Source organism: Nyctibius grandis, chromosome 4 (assembly GCF_013368605.1).
Source record: "Nyctibius grandis isolate bNycGra1 chromosome 4, bNycGra1.pri, whole genome shotgun sequence".
Taxonomy (NCBI): domain Eukaryota; kingdom Metazoa; phylum Chordata; class Aves; order Nyctibiiformes; family Nyctibiidae; genus Nyctibius; species Nyctibius grandis.
In genome coordinates, this window is record NC_090661.1 from 74,239,978 (window position 1) to 74,255,101 (window position 15,124).

At 39.1% G+C, this 15,124-nt stretch overlaps 1 protein-coding gene across 1 annotated transcript in view; it reads left to right on the forward strand.

The window, feature by feature from the left end:
- Positions 1-15,124, forward strand: part of LDB3 (LIM domain binding 3) — a 127,539-nt gene that overhangs the window by 34,854 nt on the left and 77,561 nt on the right. The window contains 1 exon segment of the mRNA XM_068399673.1: positions 12,496-12,571. Coding sequence (XP_068255774.1) covers positions 12,496-12,571 — 76 coding nt within the window.

The following is a 15,124-nucleotide window of genomic DNA, read 5'->3' on the forward strand; positions in this document are numbered from 1 at the left end:
GGGATATTTCATGTGAGTAGTTGTTGTGCTTTTGTACTTGCTGACCTCTAAATTACAACACCAGCAACTCTAGTGGCCACATCATAAAAAAAAGTGTTTTTACAGCATCCAGCACAGCTTATTTATTCTTTAATAATTGAAGTAATTGCTAGTTTTTTCTTAAAGTATTTTCAGAGTGCTAAAGCTTTATTTATTGTGGTATACATTATTCTTTGTCCACAGAATTCTAGTGGAAGTATCATTTTCATTGCTTTCTTGCTCTGTCTGTTGTTTCTTTTATTTTTTGGAGGCTTGCCTTGTTTCTGGGTTCCAAAACAATAGCGTGTGATTCAGATAATCGACTTTTGTGGATAATGAACAGCCAAAGTAAGCAGTAATGGAGTGTTCCACAGACTGAAATATGCTTGCATAGCTAATAGATGTAGATGAGTTAAGATCCATTTTGAAAAGAAGAAAAACGGGGTGAAGTGATATGAAGTACTATTAAGCACAAATGGGTCAGACAGCTTCTTTGTAAGCAAGTGAGAACTTTCACCGATGATGCTTTTGCTTTAAACTTAGACAATTCATAGAAACTCCTCTTGTGTATGGCAGTTGCTTTTTGATGTGAGCTGTTAGTTCGCATTGGCAACCCATTCAGCCTCACTAGAGTTACATGGGAAAAACAAATGACAAAGACTGAAAAGTAGGGTTTTTTTTTAATAAAGTGTTGTTTCTTAGATGATTAGGGGCTATTCAAAAGTTCTGCTCAGAGGCATTAAGCTGGCTTTCACTTTGCACAATTCAGTATTTATACAAGCTAAACCCTATCAGCATGTGATCTCAGTCAACTGGCATATGCAAGTTAAAGATCCAGTATCTCAATGTCTTGAACAAAAGGCATCTCCACAATATTTGGGAAGTTAGATTAATCTCACCTTGAAAAATCATTTTTCCTAGGCACAAATGGGTTAATTTACCTAAGCACAAAAAGATTTTGGCTGTTTAGTCACCTGCCCAAAATTTACAATGAATTATACTTTTTTCCAACAAAAATAATTTTACAAAGATTGTATTGGTGAGAAGAAGGATAGTTAACATGAAAAAGATGGGAGCGGTCACTAGTAATAGTAATTTTCAACCAAATAAGAACAAAAGAGGAGAAAGGCACAATCTCCTGGGACTTGGTTACCAGGAAAATGACTGTCCTAAGAGATCATTTTTACTTTATTAGACATGGCTTGCAGCAATGAAACTGCAGTGGAGTGTTCTACTACTATGGAAAAACAAACCTAGTTTCCATAAAGATTGTAGAGATGGGTACACTCAGTTATCTGATTTGCATAAAAGTTTGGAAACACTGGAAATCCTTTCAAATGGAGAAGGCATATATGTGCATTAGGAAATTGACTGTTGTGATGGGAAAACTTAAGCTCTAAATTTTGATGATCTTGGACATTTATGTGAAGTAGTCATATGGCTCTACAGAATATGTTTCAAGGTCATGGAATGCCTTACCAGGCAATTTGTGGCTTGGTTTTGCTGTTGCAGCACTGGAAGTAGAAGTGAACTTGCTTGTTTAGTCTATAAGGCCATGGAAGAAGCAGTGGAACATGAAATCTGGACATAAACACTCTGAGACAGAAAGCTTTTTATTTTTCTAATGGCTCTTGGCTCTCAAGAGCGATGGCCTTTCCTTTTATTGATCCTGGCCATGAAGGTTTCATGAGCATTGTTTATAACCTGACAGTTCAGACAGTGTTTGCTGCGACTAACTTTTATTATCACACTTAAGTTCCCTGGGGCGTTTCTTTTTCAGGGTGGGGAACTGGTTATTTTTTATTTCGCTGTCAAGAAAAGCTGTACATGGTGTCAGCACTTGTGCAGGACATCAAATTGCAAGACATCAAATGTAGCAGAAAGGAAGCATTAAGAATGTCCATTCATACTTGCCTGCCTAAACAATGGGAGTCTGCACTTCTCTGGCTATACAAACTTAGTTTTTCTTGAAGTACCATCAATCTGCACTGTTCAAGGTACACTAACATAGCTCTTCAGTGAGTGCTTAGTCCACAGTGCTGGCCTGAGTGGAATTCTCCATGTTTCTGCCATGCAGATATCCCATTTTGGGTTCAGGAATTTGTGGATATCAAGTTTTTTTCTGACAGCTTCCTTCCCTAAACTTCCTGTTAAATTTGTTCTTATCACCTCACCCGTGCTATGTTTTCACATGAAAGCCCAAAAGTGGGATGGAGGTCTCCCCAGCTACACCAGAGGTTTGATCAGGCAGCCAGAACTTGTCTTGGTACTGGCTTGAGTGAAACGCTGCATTTTCTGACTGCTCATTTTCAATGTCTGGCTGCCTACCTATCCAGAGCCTGCAGCGTGCCTTCCTGCACTGCTTTTGGGAAGTTAAAGGGTGCAGGCAGGCAAGTGGCAGGGAGGTGACATGTTTGGATCATCCTGGAGAAAGAGACCTGTGATGCAGCGGTATGGGAAGGTATGGGACCCTCCAGACCAGCTCTGCTTCCTTCAGTTTAGAAAACAAACAAATACATCTAGGAAGTGAATTCTCTTTTGCTGAAGGAGTGCAGCAATGGGGGGAGAAGGAAAGAAGCTTCTTTGGCACTGTGCACTATTACCCAGTAGAACTCCGTGAGGCATGATAGTATTCAGGCAAACAAGGCTGATATTCTAAAACATTAGAAACAAAATTTATATAGGTGCAGCTCGTTCCTTAGAAGCCAACATTATTCTAGATGTACTGGTCCTAGTTCTGCTAGACAATGCTATGGAAGGCTACGATCATCCTCTGTAATGACCTGGGTTGTGGTGGAAAAAGACATTGCTTTGCTTTTAATCTTTTTGTGACCTCCTGGAGTTTAGTTCTCAGTCATTTTTCAGTATCAGTTTCTAATCAGTTACTTGAGCTATACAGCTGCCCCCAGGCATTTTAGTTCTAAGCAAGTCAAAGTTCATCTTTAACTGGCTGGCTGTCCCCCAGATGCTAGGCCATAAACTTATTGTCAGTATTCAGTTCACAGGTGAAAAATGAAATGCATGCAAAATCTATTTTTATTTCATCCAAATGGGTTTCTTTTTTAAATTCACAGCAAGTGCAGTGCACGAGAGTGCAGTTATTATTCGTCAATGCGTTTCACTGGAGCATCCACAACATTCATTTGATCTTAACTCAAGGAATCCGATCAGCCTCTTTGGAAAGGATTCACCAAATGTACTGGCTTAGTTTTGGAAAGTGCTGTAACATGAGCGTGCCTCATTCTGCTGGCACAAACATTCCTGTGACACTCTAAGACTCCTGCCTTGGCGTCACCCTGTGCTGCAGGAGAGGAGCAGGGGAGGTGCAGACTTTCGGTGCCTGGTGTGCGTTGACACGACCCCCTGCCTCCCAGGGCGTGCCAGTGATGCTACCATTCACTTCCAGACAGTCACAATCGACTGGCTTTTCCTGGAAAATCATGGGCTAAATAATACTTTTCCCTAGTGAAAGGGAAAGTGTCAGAGGCAAAGCTATGAGACACTTACGGTAAATATTTCATAGCTTTCCTTTTTTTGTGCAGCACCAAAAGATAGCTGATCCTGCAGTACTTATTTCAGGCCTACTATAAATAAAGCATGTGGTGACAGCAAACTGCAAGCAAGGGGAATTCAACGGTTATTGTAAACTGCTTTCTTTTGTCTGAAGCTGTGAATAGTAACCAATTCTGTGCATGTTTTAGGTCTGCTGATGGGCATGTTTTAAATCGGAACCAGATTTAGGCTCCGTTTATGCTCAGAAGACTTAGAAGAGGGTATCTATCCCAGTTTAAGAGTACATTAAAACATATAAACAATATTGATGAAAGCATGGTCTGAAATAGTGGTACTCAGACTATGCTGTAGAAATATTTTCTAAAAGCATTGTAGGAGATGATTAGTAAAAACAGCAGAAAATGGAAATATGGATTTGGAAATTTTTTCCCTTCTTTGAATGATTCCATTACATTCATCAGACTGATGATGTTTTCATTCAGGGACTGCTTACACACTAGAGGTACAATCTGAGCGAGTACGAATGTGACTTTTTTTGTTGTGCTTGATAGGAACACTAATGCTAGTGATAATTTGCTGTTGTTCATGTTCAGCATTGTGAATGTATCTCCTGAAATCCATTCTTGGAGTGACTAAGTTTTTCCTGATTGTTCCTGCCTTTCTGACTGCAGTCTTAAAACTATGGAAACTGAATACCCGATACCAAATGACTGCTTCGGGGATGAGGCTGCAGCAACACTTTTACTCTCAGGCATCCCACCTGGGACTCAATAGCTAGCGTAGCAGCACTTAAAAGTTTAGGGAACAAGGACCACATCAAGACTCCAGTAAGGATCTCTGAATTACTGGATGCAGAAGTGAGAGGGTTATGACCATATTAGACTGGATTAAGGATATGAATGCCCGCCTCCTGTCAGAACACAGTACTTAACAGCTCAACCTTAGGTGTTGACAAAATGTGCCATTTGCATTTGATAACATTTCACTAGAAATGGACTCATCATATTTTCAAGTACAAATATGTTCATATTGCCATAGAAATACAGCCTGAAATTAGATGACACTTAAAAAAATCAAGTAAGAGTATAAAAAGAAAAAATTTTAAAATGAAGCTTTGTCTTTTAATCTGTTCCCTTGAGTTCTACAGAAGTTATGTTTAAACATGCCAGTATGATTCTCAGCAGGATTTAAAAGTTAAATTAAGAAAATATTGGCTAAATATCAGAAAGAAATTAAAAGCTCGTGCAACGTTAGATACTCCATGTGATGTTCACTGGAATAATTATGATCTAGACTGGACCAAGTACTGACATCTACAACCACATGGATAGTCTGTGTTGGAGCCCTCCACAATTTGCTCAGTGAGCACCTTTGTAGGTAACAGCATGTACCTGTACTCAGGAGAGGTATTACAAAATCTACCTTTGGAAAGATACGAAAAGCAGAGTAGTCAAACAGCTGCTTATGTGCTTCGCCGAATCACTGTGTGTGTAAATTCAACATTTTAAGCAGATTAGTAGAAAAAGGAGAGCAACACTAATGGTGGATGTGACATGTGATACTCGTTAGTTTATTTTGCTTAGACATGTGACTAGAACTTTTGAGAGCCATCTGTCTCCGGTATCCAAGGTTTCCTCCCCAAACTTCTGATGATGCTGTGTGCTCAAAGCATCAAAAAAGGCATATCCTACTAGTGGATTAAGGAGGTTGCCATGTACTACTGTGAGCTGAGAGAGGTGGTCCTCCCTCACTCCTTGTGAAATAAAGGTGAATCCCATTGCATGCCCAGTTGTCTCTGTGCACAGGTATGAGAGGGCAGTAGGATTTCTTCATAGATGTCAGGCTAGCATTTGAACAGGGCTGTGAGTTACTGTCTTTGCATAGTAACATTTAATGCTGTTAAAATTAATGAGCAGCTTTTTCCATGGAAAATGAAATAAAATATCAATGTCAGTCACTGCAATAAATATAAATATATTCCTTACATGAGCAGTTTGAGTGGAATGCTATTTACACTCACTGCATAAAGTGTCCTTGTTAGTTTTAGAAAAGACCCTGGAAACTGTAGATATATGCCAGGGCTTTAAAGGGCCATGAAGTCTTGATTACAATAAGATGCTGCTTAGGGATTAGAACTGTTCTTGGAGTGCATATCACGTTTCCCCCCCCCCCCCCTCCCCAAATACCAGCTTAGAGGTGAGGCTGAAAATCATAATTTTATTTGTCTGGGAAATATTCTCTGGATGAACTAAAGATAACCTCCATGTGAATCCTTTCACATATTATATTGCACTTACCATGGAAAGGTCAAGATGGGTATTACGGGCACATCTTGCCAGAGTCAGTGGGCTGACACAACTTGCTAAATACACATGACGGTTGTAATCTTTCAGATAAATAGTTATTGGTTGCATTCTGCAATGAGGAAGTCGATATGTTACCCAAAATGTTACAGTAGAGAAGAAGGTCACAATGTATTAGGGCTGGGACCTTTTTTTATTGAGTAACATTGCTTAGCTTAAGCGTGGACGTGTCAAAATGTAAATTACACACTTGAAGCTGGTTGGAATGGATGCTATAGTATTTTTAAGCAGTGCAATGAGGAATCGTTGAATCTGGTAAAACACTAAGGCTTTACTAGATCAATCTCATAATGCATTATATGTGCACATGAGGTTCGTAGTTTCCTTTGGATCCTTTTTACTGTGGTGTTTCTTGCCCACCAGCCACTATAAAAGCTGTCAGGCCTCATTCTTTTTTTCTCAAAATCTTAATCGTTGGTGGCCCCAATGTTTCTTACAGCAGAAGCAGAATTACACCAAGGTGTGTTTTGCCTGTCTTTCAGGCATCTTCAAGGGTCAGCCACCTCTTGGTGTCTCTGCTCTCCCTGGCTGGCATCTGTTGCAGCATGGCAATACTGAGCACTGGGTACAGGCTGGCCCTTGGTGTTTCTGCATACAGTAATGACAACCTCAAACAGTACTTGAGTACCTCAAAAGGAAAAAAATTCTTTTGACAAGTCCTGGCTAACTTCCTTAACTTAGCAGTCTTAAGACAGCTATGTTTCCAGTCAAAGTCTCTCAGATACAGACATTAATAGAAAGCTCACTGAAGTGTTTTAGCTTGGAAACAGAAAACATGAAGGCCTAAATGAGGTGGACTGTAGTTAAGATCTCATTATCCATGTTCACTAATATTTCTCTCCTATATATGTCAATTAGAAATGCTCTAAAAGCCACGTGGCACACTGTAAGGTCCACATCCCAGGTAAGAGGAATTACAGGGAAATCAGCTAAGTAAATATGCTTCATCAACAGCTTCAGGAAACTAAAGAAAGTAGTTTGTGGTCAGAATGCTCAAAGTATCCTGAGTTAGGCTTTTGCTTTTAGAAAAAGTTGAGTGGCAAGGGGAAAAATAGAGTTCATCTGCATGGTATTAGAAATCTGTTTGGATTTGGACAACACTTGAACTCCTCTGTATCAACAGCGATGAGGTCTTCTCTGAGCCTCCTTTTCTCCAGACTAAATGAATGTATTTTTTCAACAGTGTTGATGGCAATACACGTCTACATGCAAATTCAATCCGTGACAGCATAAACAAGTTCTATAACTGGATGAAATTCCCTGGGGATGAACCCACATTTCTTTATACGTTACCGGAGTTTTCAGTAGTGATAAGGAGAAGAAAGGTTTGGAAATGGTTTAAAAATAGTGCAAAGACAGGAAGAAGAGGACAGCAAGAGAAACAACCTGCCTGAAAAAAAAGGTGTCCATGGAGGTTAAGTGTAGAGCTTGCTATGTGCGGGTGAGTGCCAGGCATGTGCTCAGCATCCATACTTAGTACTCTTTGGAGAACTGTCACACACAGAGTAGAGCCACAGGGATATTGGCAGAGCTTCCCCATTTGCCCGTAGGAGCTGCTGGGATGGAGGAATTTTAGGGTTGGTACCAAGTCAACTGAGAGAAGATGGAGGCATCAGTAACGAGTTGCTCCATTCAGGAGGGAGTAGGCTGGAGGGCAGAATGAGGGGCAGTTCAAGAAAGGATTTTGCATAGCAGGAGGGAGGGGAGGAGTAAAGAAGATGCCACAGGCATTGTGCAGATGCCACAGAAGTAGAAAGGGTCAGAGAGAGACCAGGAGAGTAGAATTTGGTTCTCCAACATTTTTTAATATATACTCCTTTTCAAAAGTCTCAGCTTTTTGCATGCTTTCTCCAGTTCCTTCCACAAAACTCTCCGAGGCTTTTTCCCTTTTCCTTTCTATCCCATAATGTTTGTGGCTGCCCTGACTCAGATCGCTTCTAAGGGAAAATGGGTATTATATACTTCCAAACAAATTCTCTTTCATAGAATTTTTTTTTTTGAATAGCAGCTTCCCCTTAGGTTGGTGCCATTTATGTATAAGAAGTTTTTGTCCATATATTGCTGTGGGTAGGTCTGGAAGGTATAATTGCCTGTCTCACAATCTGAGTGCAGCATGATGCAGGGAAATAATTAACAAATCAGTCATCCAACCAAATGTTAATATTTGCATTCACCATTGATATATAGAGAGCAAAACTGCTGATGGAAATACTTTCCAATTTTATTGCAGGCACAGATGATATCCTAAGAGAGGGAAAGTAGGTCTCAGCCCCAAAGTGATCACAGTTATATTTGAAGTACTGTGAAATGTTCAGGGTTTTGTCTTTGTGATTCTCAGTGGAGTCACTAAGACTGCTGGTGTCCCAGGCGGAGCTTAGGGAATTAAACCATGGTATCACAAGACTCAAGATTTTCTGTGCAAGACTTAGAGATAAGAAGAAGCTTCTGTTTGGCTACTTAATTCACTGTTTAGCTGAAGATTTAACTGACACATTACTGATCTTAGCACTTATTAAATGGACACCTCAAACTGGTAACCATGAGTGATATTTAGTCTACCCCTTTTACGTCTCTTCCCCCCACCCTGTCCCCACCAAATTGTCAGGAATATTATTGCATTAAAACAAATATATCATCAGAAGCCCAATTCTACATGCTCTGTTGTTTTGTATCCTGCCATGTGCTTACCCATTCCACTCCAGAACGAGTCCATTTCAATTGGGTGATAAGTAAAGTACGTGAAATGTTTTCTAAGCATTTCTAACCCTAATCCAATCTGGTTTATTACCTGCCATGCCCTTGACTCTTCATTTTCTAGTGCTTGAGATTTTAAGATACAATTATTAAGATGCTCAAAGAAGTATAAATAAATGCTCACATATAATAAAATGAAAGCAGAAGATTACTGGAAGAAAATAAATGTTTATTTTAGCTGTCCTGAGAATTACGAAAGAGAAGATGGACACTGACTGGTGAAGATGATATGAAATATAAAAAAAGCCACATGAAGATGAAAAAGACCTATTGTCTGTTAGAGCATGTCCCCTCTCTGCAAGTATAGTATTGTGCTCCCCTGAGGACACAGGTTAAGCTGATAGTGCATTACAGGACTCTTGCAGCCCTTCCTTAGGCAGGCAGCTCCTCTTAATGCAGTTGACTCCTAATGAACCTTTGTTGTGAGTGCAAAGATACCAGGATTGAAGTCAAGTGCTCTTCAATTAAAGATATATTTAGGTAGGTGGTCAAAATTTAACTGCTTTGCAAAACTGCATCCATCTTGGTTTTGAACTTCATTAAGAAAGAGAACCAGTATGGAGGGAAAGGGGAAGTGTATCTGTGGAAAGGAGGAGAATTAAAAATACCAGAATGATGTATTTGGTCATCATTAAAACTGTTTTGAGTTTTCATTTTGAAATGAGGTTTTTGTTTCCATTTTTAGCTTTGAAAATATAGAACAAAACGTCTAAAAGTCAAAATCAAACTAATTGCTTCAGAAAACCAATCTTTGTGGAAATTTCCACATGAAATCTAAAATTGTCACAGTCATTTGTGAAATTTGGACTTTCATCCTCCTCATAGCGCTACTAAGCAAGTACACTCCCTGAGTGTTTGGAATAAAATAATTTTGCAATCAATGGATTAAAATGTAAACCTGGACACACACATTTGCAACAGCACCATCATCACTTGAAAAGCAAACTTGTGTTGCTGCAGGATTTGACTCATCTAGCAAAAAGGGAGGAAAAAAAATGTCCTGAACTTGCAGATGGTTTTTTTCCTGAGGAGTAATGGCTCTTATGTAAATAATCACTTTATTCTGTAAGTGCATACACTTTCATTCTGCAAATTGACTTCACCTCTTCTGCCCTTTTTCTCTGGTGCAAGCGTCTGCTAAATCTAGGAAGTCTCATTGTTCTGTTTTTAAATATCAAAGCTATAAACATCCAGGGCAGACTTATGTAGGAACCTCATTGTTTTAAAGTAACATCTTGAAACCTCAGTGTGAAATAAAAATCTTGGTTGGATAGCACTGTGAATGACAGATAGAGCTTATCAGTAACGTGGAAGGAATACAGCTTTTTAACATCATCTTCTGTGGTCGGGTGAGGAAAAATAGATGTACAATAAACAACAGAAGTGATGGAGTAGTCTGGTAAATAAATTCCTTTGCTGCAGTACAAATATAATTATGCATTAAACATGCAGTATGTCGTTGTTTGCTGTACATCTGTATGTGGCAAACAACATTGATAGTTCTGAGCAACTTTGGCACTAAAATTCATGATCAGTGAGCAGAGCAGAGGGGACGCTTAGTGTCTGCTCTCCCTGGCTGTGGTCTTGAGCATGCCCAGGTCCCCCCACATAACTTCACAGAAATAACTGGGTGTACCCAGAAGTGACACCAATACATGGAGGATCAGAATCTCCCCCTAAATCTTTGTCTGTTCATAAATTGTTGCAATCAATTTTCAGCCACTCTGTGTTCTGGGCTGCAGCTGATTTTTTTTTTTTTTGCCCTTTCTCTTTTTTGCTGTCTTTCATGATACATGTGTATGTCTCATGAATATGATTTATTGTTTCTCTTTTTAAGCTAAAATGGTTGGAAGAAGGGTACAGCACTCAAATCAGTTAGTAATTCTCCTGAGGAAAGTTTGTTTTAGGCAGTTAGTGATTAGCTCTTGTTCTTGGAGCTTGAAGGTATATATTTCTCAGATAATTATGTATTAGAGAGTATACTGTGATATATTCCAACTGTGAGTATCAACATTAGTGCCTTTTAGAATTTTCTAGCCTCTTGTTTCAGGAATACATTCTGTCAGTGAATTTCACAGGTTAATTACCTATTGTTTAACAAAAGGCCAGTTTTGATTGTCTCATCAAACTGTGTTCGTTTTCATAGTCTCTGGTTGTGAGGTAGGCATCTATTACATTGTCTTTGTTTTCAACTCTCAAAGTAGCATCATTTCCGTATCTTCTACATGGAAATCTTCCAGTTCCTGTAAGGTTTACTCCTTTTTTCTAGTTTTTTTTGTTTGTTTACTCCTGCTTATGGAAATATTTTATGTGTGGCAGCTAAAGGTAAATACACAGCTCAATATTAGTTAGGTATTAAGGCAGGGATTGCCACTATGGTGAGCCCAGTTTTTGTCCAGCTCAGCCTTCTGTCTCTGATAGATGCCACTGGTAGGTATTTCAGAGGAAACTGCAATACAGCCCTCACTAAGGAAATAATGAACCTAACACAGAAGGTCTTCCACTATCAATCTTTTAAGTTGTGCTACAAAAAATGAGAGTCTGTATGGCTACTTATTTTTACCCAATCTAAAGCAGCTGTCGGGGTTTTTGTTGTAAGTATAAATATCTAATCTTTTCTGATATCCTGCTATTCTCATAGTCTCGATGATGTCTTGTAACAATGAGTTTCACCTCAGGTTAATCAAGTACTCTAGGAAAAAATGTTTGCCTTTATCAATTTTGTATGCGTTGTCTTTTCAATTTCACTGAATGTTCAAGAACGTAGCCTTATTTCCCCTTTTCTACCATTCATTATTTTCTAAGCCTCTGTAATGTCTTCCCTTATTCATCTCCTGTCTAAAGAAAACAATTCCGAATGTCTCAGTCACTTCTACATGATTTGTATGCTTTTAAGTATTTTTATTTCATTTTTGTACCTGTCCTAATTTTGAAATGTACTTTTTAAAGATGAGAATTCTGTGCATAATCCTGATCTGTAGGTTGGCAATAGGATATTCCTTGTATAGTTCTGATTCTTTTGTCTATTTTCACATTTTTCATTTCATTCCACGTGTACTGGAAAGATTTCAGGGGGATGTTCAGCACTATGCAGGTTCTTGCAACACCTCCCACAAATACATCTTCACTTACCTGAGCATCCGAGAGTGCTTCAGTTAGCATTCATCAGTGTGCTTTCTTTGTTCTGTTCCAATGAAAGGGCAAACTGTGTGTTTTGAAAGCATTTTAGTGGGGTTTATTTTTGGTTTTTAAATTATCATGTACGTATATTTGTCAAATACAGGTGAAAGGTAGGCATTTGGACTGGAGTGTGGTTAATTCAGTAGTGATCTGCTCCTTTTGAAACTAAATTGTCTGAAGCTCATCTTTCTCCCTGCAGAGAGGGTTAAATTGTGGCAGTTGCTATACAGTTTAAGCTATTAAATAATAATCTTTTGAGGAGTTGATCTTGAGATGCCTCAGGACTGAAGTTTAGTCTCTGCGTTTTAAGACACTTCTAAGTTCCTTTCTTCAGAGTACTGCCCAAGCCTGAATTTATCTAGTTGTGGCTGATTGTCATCTATGAAAATGAAGTTTGTCACAAGGTACTGGAAAACAGATGATCTCCCAAGTCAGAGGCTGCTTCCATAACTGGTGGCTTTTCATCACTCAACAAAACTACATCAAACTTCTCACATTTAAGACCTTTGTAAATGAGGATGCAGAAAAAGCATGATGATCACTAGAAAAAGTCTAGGATATGCTTAGCTTTCTCACCTGACGAAGCAACATTTTTGCATGACATTAGAGCTGAAAAATAGGAGTCCAGATTGCTAATCTTTTTTTTTCTTTTTTTTTGGCTCTGCAGATCTAAACGTCCAGTGCCAGTTTCAACCTCAGCGCCCAGAATTGACTCTCCCAGGGCTGTGATTCCCCACCAGAAGGTATGTGACACATTTCTCCTCAGCCAAAGTTAGTACCATTTTTATCTACTGGGGCGAAGGTAAATACCTACTACAGGAAATAGCTTGTGCCAACCCCAAATAAGTAAACATTGAATGAATGCACAAGGCAGCAAAACTGCCACAATGCAATTTATTAGTGATCTGTATTTTGTTAATTCCTGATTAGCAGAACCAAAGCATCCAGCTATCCTCTGTTGTGATCTGGTCTAACCCATTCTGAGCAGTTTGTTTTCATCTAGACTGCAAGAGGCTACCAAAGCTTCTCAAAATACACATTTGCTTTTGTAGATTCTTGGGGAAAAACCATTAGACTGTGCCTCAGTGTATCCAAATCCTGACTACAACTGAAAAGACACTGATTTGGAAAGAGGACATTGGGGCATTTGAAAGCTTGCATCATAGTGTATTCTTGTCACATTACTCAAAAGACATGAGAATAAAAAATAAAGAGGATAAGTCAATTTAATGACTAACAGCAAGTGGCAGAGGGAATGGATGGCTTGGTTTCTGTTGTCAAAGCTCATCGTCTTCCATAAAATAAATGTTCATACTAGAATAAACAGCATTCATTGAGAGTACCTGGGAACTCATCGTCTGTATCTTTGGATGCACTGGGGAGCAAGGATACCTGAAAGATGGTATATATCCTTAGGCTCAAGCACTGGGTAGGGCATTTAATTAGACAAATGGAGAGGAGGTAAAATCTCCATTGCTGCAACTTTACCCCTTCTGAGAGTGCCAGTTTCATCCCTAGAATGTCGTATAAATAAGAAACACTGAAGATCAAAATACATGGGGAGTTAGGTGATGTGCTACTGCTTTTGGCAGTTCTGACTTCCACAGATCAATTTTAAGTAATTTTTATAAACACCATGCTTTCTAAATTCACAGCTCAGATTCACATCATCCCTGTAACCGCTGCAAATATGTTGAAACTAACAGAAGAGAGCACACTTGGGGAGAATAATTTGATTCAATTTTATTTTGTCAAATTTGAAATGAACCTGTCTGTCTATTTATTAGTTGAGACAGAAATAATGTTATTTCACTCTGGATCATGTAAACTTTTTGGCAAGGGAAGATGAAATTAAGAATTTATCTTGCTCAGAGTTGTTTCTGCTTATATCATGATTTTATAGAAGTTATCTTGGAGAAAGTTATTGGAAGAGTCACCAAACAGTACTGTGAAATTCCTAGAACAAAAATGATGGATCATTCTTTTAGTTAGACCTGTGTTCAACTGCACCAGCAAAGTAATAGGGACAGGAACGGGGAGAGAGTACTTATTTTCCCTTAAGAGCTACACAGAATGCTGTTAGTTTTCAAGGCAGCAAGTAGACATATCTCTTGAGAGTTATTCACCAACTTAAGACTGACAACTGTCTCTTGGGACCCTCAGTAGCACCTGTGTAGGTATGACAAATTTGCCTACTTCCACCACAGGCACATAAAAGCTTTTATACATCAGATTTTCATGACTCTGTATTAGGTGCATTTCTGTCCTGGCAAGTGTCAATTTTAAAATTACTGCCATAGGTGTTCAAAGCTGTTTACCACACAAAACATTTTTCTCCCTTAACTATCTACCCTATAGAAAAGTTAACTCCACGCACTGTAGGGTTTTTATAAAGGTCCTAAAAGTGCCTTTGGCATGAAAGCGATAAAGTCACTTTACATTTTCTGTTTTAACCCTTCAGAGAGAGATGAGAATCAAAGGACTCAGCCCTTTTTCAGAAGCATGTATCTCACATTTGTGCATTGTCTCACATTTGTGCATTCTGTGCATCGGTGCTTAGGAAAGGTTTATAGGAGCTATTGGAGGCAGCCTATTCTGAATGGGCTACAGGCAGTACTTGCAGCTGGAAGAGAGATTTACTGGAACCTTTCTGGAGGAAAAGAGTGGCAACTAGAAAAAGGTATGATGGGAAACAGGGTATCTAGCAGTGTTCAGAAAGGTCATCTTAGGTGTAGGGTCTTTGGCCTGGGGGAAGAGGTAGCAGTAGAGTGCTGGAGTGGGGGGCCCTTTGCAGGTCAAGAGGAGTGACGTTTGTGTCACTCATATACACTAGCAGACAACAGTAATTTGTAACTGAAGAAGAATTCTCCTCTGAGGGTGGTTTAGAAGGGAATGAAGGCACTGAACTGCTGCACTAGTCTCAAAATCCAGAATAAAAAGTCTTTATTGATACAAACAGTGTTATGAGGATGTTGCAATAAGGTGTGTTACAGTAAATGTACTTTAAAAATCAAGGTTTCTTTGCTTGTCCCTTTATTATTTCTAGTAACAGTATCACTGTAGAAATGAAGAATTCTGTGACACATAGGCAGAAGCTGTCACCTCCACATTACTTCTTGGCAGTGTTTAGATTCTGATGGTTCACAGGAAATGAATTTGATTGTGTTGCAAAAACCAGCAAAAGTCTACATTACAAGACAGCTATGACAGTGCTGTCCTCAAACATCGCGAGAAGTTTTTCTCACCTTTCTCTGAGTCAAGGTTAAGGCATGGCAATGTCAGCTAAAAAATCTGCA